The sequence below is a fragment of the Aedes albopictus genome, chromosome 1, assembly GCF_035046485.1.
Source record: "Aedes albopictus strain Foshan chromosome 1, AalbF5, whole genome shotgun sequence".
In the NCBI taxonomy this organism is placed as follows: Eukaryota; Metazoa; Arthropoda; class Insecta; order Diptera; family Culicidae; genus Aedes; species Aedes albopictus.
Window position 1 is genome coordinate 334,722,982 of NC_085136.1, and position 7,984 is coordinate 334,730,965.

General features: G+C 44.2%; 1 protein-coding gene and 1 long non-coding RNA gene across 2 annotated transcripts; one reads left to right on the forward strand and one right to left on the reverse strand.

Annotated features, from left to right (window-relative positions):
* The first annotated feature begins 3,964 nt into the window (after positions 1 to 3,964).
* On the forward strand, positions 3,965 to 4,941 carry LOC134287890 (uncharacterized). Its single transcript, XR_009997621.1, has 3 exons — positions 3,965 to 4,241; positions 4,632 to 4,812; positions 4,871 to 4,941. It is a non-coding gene; the product is annotated as an uncharacterized LOC134287890 (long non-coding RNA).
* Positions 4,942 to 5,837: 896 nt separating this feature from the next.
* Positions 5,838 to 7,984, reverse strand: LOC109432041 (uncharacterized). Its single transcript, XM_029868023.2, has 2 exons — positions 6,950 to 7,984; positions 5,838 to 6,868 (listed from the first exon to the last, which is right to left on the reverse strand). The coding sequence occupies exons 1-2, from the start codon at positions 7,981 to 7,983 to the stop codon at positions 5,848 to 5,850; spliced, it is 2,055 nt and encodes a 684-aa protein (XP_029723883.2). The 5' UTR covers position 7,984; the 3' UTR covers positions 5,838 to 5,847.

A 7,984-nucleotide genomic window follows, 5' to 3' on the forward strand; every position in this document is an offset into this window, starting at 1 on the left:
AAGCTCCTCGGGAATATCTCCAGAAGTTCCTAAAAAAAATCTCCCAGGAGAACTCTTGCAAGAATTTCTACGGAATCTCCGAGAAACTCTTAGAGGAATTTCCGAGGAATTCTCAAGGAACTTCTGGAGGAATTCCCGAGGAACTCCTGAAGAAAATTACACGAATTCCTATAGGAATTCCCGACGAACTCTTGGAAGAATTCCCGAGGAACTCCTAGAGGAATTCCCGGTGACTTCTTGGAGGAATTCTCGATGATTTCCTGGGGGAGTTCCTTGTGAGCTCCTGGCGGAGTTGCCGGAGAATTCCTGGATAAATTCCAGGTGAACTGCTACAGGAACTCCCAAGGAACTCTTGCAGGAATTCACGGGCAACTCCTGGACGAAATTCCTGAGAAATCCAAGAGGAATTCCAGGGGAACTCCTGGAGGTATTCCTGGGGAACTCTTGAAGTAATTCTCGAAAATGTCCCGTTTAATTATTGGAAGTATTCCTGGGGAAGTCATGCAGGTATTCCCGTGGGCTCCTGTAGGAATTTCTTAGGAACTCCTAGAGGAATTCTCGTGAAACTCCTGAAGGACTTCCCCGGGGTACTTCTGGAAGAAGTTCTGTGTAGATTATGAAGAAATTTTCTGGGTTATTATGGAGGAATTCCCGGAAAACTCTTATGAATTCTTGGCGATCTGCTTGAGGACATTTTAGAATCAATTCTCAGAAGTATCACAGAAGGAATTCTGGAAGATCACTAGGAGGAAACCCAGAAAGTGCTTCTGGAAGAATCTCAAAAGGAACTGTTGTAGAAATCCCCAAAGAAACAATTTGAGGAGCTCCTGAAGGAACTTCTGGTAGAATTTCAGAAACATAGCCCGCAAAGAACTCCTGTAGAAATTGTCAAATTTATTATTCTTAACATCCTTATTCTAGCATAAAACACCGCATTACAGTTTAGAGATCATTATCTCTAACAAATAATTATTTTTTTTACATTCTAATTCAAACCATTCTATCGATATGTAGGTCGCAATCGATACCGGTTAAGTGGACTTTCCTTTACATAGCAGCACCTATCCATCACCCTGGCAACAATCCTGTTGAAACTCGCGCTAACGTTTGACACTGACCAATCCCAACGCCTACTTTGATCAATACACCGCACCGTATAATGTCCGGCGACATAGCGGCTTCAACGGCGCCTTACCTTGCCCTGATATGTACAACGCGGACAATCACTCTCCGAACCGAAGAAGGTGAGTTATTACCCATTTATTATAATTAAGCTCGATTTCATGACCATGAACAGTAGGTATATGTATAGTAGGCCGATCGACACAGCAGGCTTAAACATAACCTGTACCTTTAGGTACAACAGGATCCGTCCGATGCGATCGCACACAGGGGACCCGCATGCGGCAAGGTAGGCCTACTGCTCATCTTTTGCGAGTGTGTTAGTGTGACTGGCAACGCGACCAGAAGTCTGGTCGAATCCTGCTTGGAAATCGGTTTGTTTTGTCGATGGGGATGGCCCGCTAAATCGCATTGTGGTGTTTGGGAAGGCCCGCTCGATGCATGTTAGGTAGGCGTAGTTTGTTCGAGTTTGACGTGCCTGCGCCCTCCCTGATCGCACATGAATGCGCTGCTTGGGGATTGTCAGGCGGACCGATATGATAGGTTATGGATAAGAAGTCGAGAATACAATTTTATGTTTTCTTCAAGGCCATTTCGGTGGGTGTTGGCTGTGGAAGCGATTTATCCTTCGTGCAGCAGATCAACAATTCGCAAAAAACATTGTTGTGCAGTCGATTCTGAACGATACAATGTTGGTGCACTCTGATCACAACGTTCTACAGCGCCCCTTCCTCGATTCGAGATAGAAACCCGCCATTTGTTGATACCTAAATAATGAATGAAACGGTATTTAAATGCCATAGGCTTTCCGCGTGGACGTGGCGGCGTAGAATTGCAATAAAGATCGATTTGGTGCGCTCAGTAGGCGAGCATAAAAGGCGAACGAAATAGGTGAAACTGTCATGACCACCCTCACTCGTGCGATCTGAGTAACAACGCCTGCTTCGTTTGAGTTCCAAACACGGTTTCCTCGTGGCAACGGTGTTCTAATGTTTCGAGAGGCCATCCTAATTAAAGCAGATGAAATAGTACATATGCACACTAGGTACTTGCAACTAATTTGGAACCCCTACACACCTTGGCATTTTGGTAACCATAACTTCCCCATGCTAAGATTGTGCAGCCTTGGAGGTCAGTTACCGGTTTGCATGTTGTGCAAAATGCCAATCCCCCTCTTTGTTATGATTCAAATGCGGATAGAATGGATGTAGCTAGTGGATCAGCTCAAGGGTTCAAACAGAAACGGGTCGCTTTTACAGAATAGGGGTCGTTTATATATTACGTAACGCTACAAGGAGAGACGAGAGTAGCCAAGGGGTTTCCAACTAAATTGATTACCTGTCACTACTGAAAAAAATATTCTGATTACTCATTGATTACTGGGATTACTATGATTACTTATTGATTACCAAGATTACTATTGAATACTCAAGATTACTTCTGATTACTATGATTACTTGTGATTACCTTGATTACTTATGATTACTAATTGTTTACCAAGATTACTATGGATTACTCAGGATTACTACTGATTACTCAGATTACCTATGATTATCATATGATTACAACAAATTACTCATGATTACTTAGTTTGATTATACCGTTGATTACCTAATTGATTACTTTTGTTTACCATTGATTACATCCGATTACCAATGATTACATCTGATTACCATTGATTACCTCGGATTATTAATGATTACTTCTCATTACCATGATTACTTCTGATTACCTTGATTACTTATGATTACTCATTGATTACCAAGATTACTATTGATTACTCAAGATTACTACTGATTACTCAGATTATTAATGATTACTTCTGATTACCATGATTACTTGTGATTACTTATGATTACTTATTGATTACCAAGATTACCATTGATTACTCAAGATTATTACTGATTACTCAGATTACCTATGATTATCATATGATTACAACTAATTACTCATGATTACTTTGTTTGGTTATACCGTTGATTACCTAGTTGATTACATTTGATTACCATTGATTACATCTGGTTACCATTAATTACATGTGATTACCATTGATTACCTCGGATTATTAATGATTACTTCTGATTACTAATGATTACTTCAGATTACCATGATTACTTGTGATTACCTGATTACTCAGAGAAATCGAAAGTAATCATTTATTACTTGTCACTAAAAAACCTGTTGGAAATCCCTTGAGAGTAGCCTACCATACACTGAACGGAAACCTCCGCCTGAGATCAACTGAGAAGCGATACGATCGCGCCCCAGTTCGATTCTCGGTCGGAAATCATATGGTTCACCGATCGAATGATGTCATCCTGAAATTTGAAAATTGAATGCCGACCATATGGTCGGCCAACTCTTTTTTCTAGCGTAGATAATAAAACAACATTTTTCTAACCATTCCAAAAAGATGTGCGTTGATGGGCCTAAGTGCCCTCGCTGGCACCCTTTTTCAAAAACTGGGATGTCCAAAATTAGGACATGCGACTAAAAATTCGTCAACGTTGCGAGTATAATGGTCAAGGACTTGTTACGCTATCGATGCATATATTTGGAGCAACTATGTCGTCTTCGCTTTGCAATCAGTATTCATTCACACAGCGTGCGTCGACTCATACAAGAATGAGATGATCGTGATTCGATTGTAGGATGATATAAATACGGCTGATTCGTCATACCAAAACACGATTTTGATTATTTGGACTGGATGGTCGGACATATCAGTCGATTTCGGGATGGGGTTTTCGTTCAGTGTGGCGGTACGATTAGAGATTTTTTTATATTGGTGCAGAGGTAATGAGAAGACGCTTGTCATGATTCTTCATTACACCAACTGTCGACGCAGAAAGTGACCAGCTGGCAACCCTGCCGCCAACCGTTTCGGAGGCGCCGCGTTATGCTTTCAAAGCGCCGCGGCAATGCGAATGACAGCCGTCACGCGAATGGGTCTACCTGTCAAATGATCATTTCCGGTTATTCGCTCCTCACAGTTATCACACGTTTCAGAGAGAAGATAGAAGTTTAAGACGGCATTTTGTGCAGTGATTATAAAAAAACTAGTTAATAGAATTACTACAGTGAATATTAGTTCAGTGAATTTCCGTACAAAGCCTGTGGTTAGTTAGCTCAGTTTGCCCAATTGACTTGTTTAATGAATAAAATATTGTTATTTTCTATGGCCTAAGCGAAATAGCTCATTTTTCTGAATATTACGTCAATTTATTGGATTCCAATAACTTTGTTTTGAAGGTCAAATTAACAAAACAGTTTTAACTTTCGTGGATAGAATGACAGTTCAATCGCTAAAATGACAGTTCGACCCGAACAAAAAAATTTCCCCATACAAACTTTAAATGCATTTTAAAAATAGTTCCTGGACTCCAAAAATTATGAAATTTTGGATTTAGACTAATTTTGGGGCGGAGAATCCGATTATGAAATAATCCGGGTACCCCTAAAGAACCCAATTATCCGATAAACTCAGATTGCAGATTGCCCGATTACAGATTCCAAGAGAGTCAGTATCCGCGTCGATGAAATCCGTGTCCGTAGTCCGCTGATCCTGTTATCGCAAGATCCTGTAAAGAGAAAAGTCGAAGATCCGTTTGAAGATCGATTGATCGATTCGAAGATCGATTGAGGTTAGATTGCCATAAGGGCGTGTGAGCAACAAAAGCTTACCGAATTGTAAGTAGAATATATAAAATATGAGAATTTATACTTACCAAACCTTAACTTCTTATAGTTTGAAGCACCTGAATACACTTTTCGCTATCAAAACCGATTTGGCTTTAATTCACGCCCCGAAACCCGACACCAACAAAGCTAGCCATGAAAATGTTTGACAATTCTCAGTTCATTTTGACAGGCCATACACATGAACGAAAAAGACGGATCATATATTCTACTTTATCGATCTTGTTGCCGTCCTTTTCATGCTCATGTTACATCTGTCAAAATGACGCGAGAATTGTCAGTCATTTTGACGTTAGGTTCATTGGCATTGGCGGAGCCAGCTTTTTCTTTTTTCTTACTCACTCTCCTAAACATACACGAGAAAGAGCGAGATGAAAGAGGAGGCAAGCTGCCCCCTCTTCTATCTTTCTCTTTCTCGTGTATGTTTAGGAGAGTGAGTAAGAAAAAAGAAAATGCTGGCTCCGCTAATGTTCGTTGGTGTAATAAAGAATTACTAACTGAAGCCATGGAAAAAGCGCAGTAGGCGTTGCCGCGTGCAGATGTGTTTTGAACTGCTTGTCACATGTTTTCGCGTTCGCCAACTTCGTAATTTCGCGATCCGTCCGGATAGTTCTTCCGCGTGCAAAAGTGAGTTTGTTTTGTGAATTTTTTATAGAGTGAAGTGCTTTATTGTTTTGTTTTTGTTTAGTATAAAGGATTGTTTCCAAGCTCGATTCTACGTTGCTTTCAATGTTTCTAGGCGATTCCCAACAAACATTTTGGCTGTACAAGAGTGAAACAAACCACTCTTAAGCAAACTTTAGCTTAAGAAACTGTTATTCAGCTAGTTCTGTTACTTGGGTTGGTAGCGCTATGCCATCTGGAGGGGTTTTCGTGTCTTGTGTGTGTTTGGATGCCGCTGCTAGCAGTTCGCATAACGCCATCGAAAGTGACGTGACGTCCATTACGCGTTTAGTCGCGTGAAATGTGACGCGGGTTATTACATTTTCCGATAAGCATCTACTGAAACTTCAAACGCGGGATTACTCAGCATATCATCCTACTGAAAACCGAATCCTCCCAGTTGTACTTCTGCTTCAAGCCGAAATAAACCAACTCTCCGACAAAAGCAATCGCTGAAATGCCCAATCCAATGCCTACTAGGAAAAACGCCCCCTCGATGTGCGCGACCGTCAGCACAATCTGCGCGTCACCATGGCCACCACCGCCTCCTCCGCCCGAATCCGTATCGATACGGATCTTGTTGCTTTCCACTTGCCACTTGCCCAGCAAGCCGGACTCGCTGATCCTCCTGATCAGATCGTTGATCTTCGCCAGGATGTGGAAATCCTTCTTGACCATCATTTCCACCGGATACGTCTGGATGTTGTGCGTTCTCGCGAAGCAGAACATCTCTGCTTCGCCGATGGTCTTGCTGTTCTGGGAGTGCGCTCGGGAAACGGCCACCGCAACCGTCTGATCCGCATTAATGCGGGCCAAGCAGTCGTCCACGTTTGGGCAAGTCTTGTACACTGAAGCGATGTGCTTGGAAACGGTGTCTGGTTTATCAAAGAACACCAAACTGTTCTCCGGTCCAAGGAACTTGAAAGCTTTCTCGATGGCCGCTTCCGCCGTACTGATCTGCTTTTCGAAGCGAGGTCGCGTCATGACCGTTATGAGGAAACTGTGATGTGCCACATCCCAGTGCATTCCGTAGAACATGTAGACCAGCAGGAACAACCGAATGGACAACCGTTGGGGCCAGTAGGTCGCGGACAGACCCAGCGATAGGGCCAGCGACTGCACCAACATCCAGGTGTAGTTCTCCGGGTAGCCCTGCTCGAAGGTGTTGAATCCGGCGATGATGCCCGCGCACACAAATATGATCCCGATGGCCAGCATCCAGATCCAGATGTTGAAGATGATGAACACGTTGGGCCACTTGGGGGCTAGGCGGGCCGGCGGAACGCACCACGTCATGTCGTCCTGGTAGTACGGGATGGTGGTCGAGAGAAGCTTCCGGCTGATGGGGTTCTCGTACAGGCCTCCGATCATGATGTCCGAGTTTCTAAAAGGTTTTAAATGAGGAGCAATCACTGAACACTCTTCTTACAAACACTACCCAAACATAGGTCATTTTGAAACTAACCTCCTGATCAGATCCGCGTAGAATCCGACATCCTTGTCGACCGTAATCCGTGCCGTAGCCCTTTCCGTCTCGATGACCTTGTAGATCGGTGCCAGCTTCAGCCGGGCCGCGATCGCTTCAATCATCAGAACCTCGAAGCCCTTCTCGACGGCCGTTTCGTTACCCACTACAAACGGTTCCCAGATGGGGGTGGACACCTTCAGCGGGCAGTCGTTGAAGTACTTGGGTAGCTTCGGTTCGTACTCGGAGAAGAAATGTGTTTCTCGGAACATCCACGCCGTTTTCTTGGGATGAAGCGAATCACCTTCATTACTTGAAGAACTGTTTACGTACGTTTCGTTCGACTGTTCAACTTCAGGTTCAACTAGCTCGACTTCCTCTTCTTCCGTCTCTTCCTCCACCTCAGCGTACTCACACTCGTCGATCATTCGAATGTCAATGATCTCTTCCGCGCATCGTCCGTTCTCGTACGGGAACCACGACCACACCTCCAAAACACTCGTATTGTACCGCTGAACCATGACGTTGACATTCAGAAACCAATAGTCGAACAGCTTCTGCAGCGCCTTGCGAACTTCCACCCCGAAAACCTCCGGTGTCATCTCCGAGGTGAACAGAATGACCACCTGGGCCAACGGGTTCAACGTGGGCAACCTCCGGAACATGCTGATGTGCGAAGCCAGCTCCGACGCCTCGCGTACCATCAGGAAGTAGTTCTTGGCCCTGTCCGTCACGTGCGACGCGTCCGGATGAAGCCTTCGGCTGTTCTTGGGCATTATTCCCATCTCATGGCGCGGATCTTCGTGGAACGATTTCAGCAGTTGGATCTGGAACAGTGACGAGTCCGGTTTGAGGTAAATCAGGCCCAGCGATCCTTTGATGGCCCGTTCCGATTTGTAGTACTTGTCGCAGAGGTGCTTCACACAGGAAACTATCGTTACGAGATTCTCCGGCGGCTCGAGGAATAGGTCCTCCCGTAGGGCTTCCACGGAGACCGAGCAGAGAGTTGTGAACAAGATGAGCAAACGCCACATG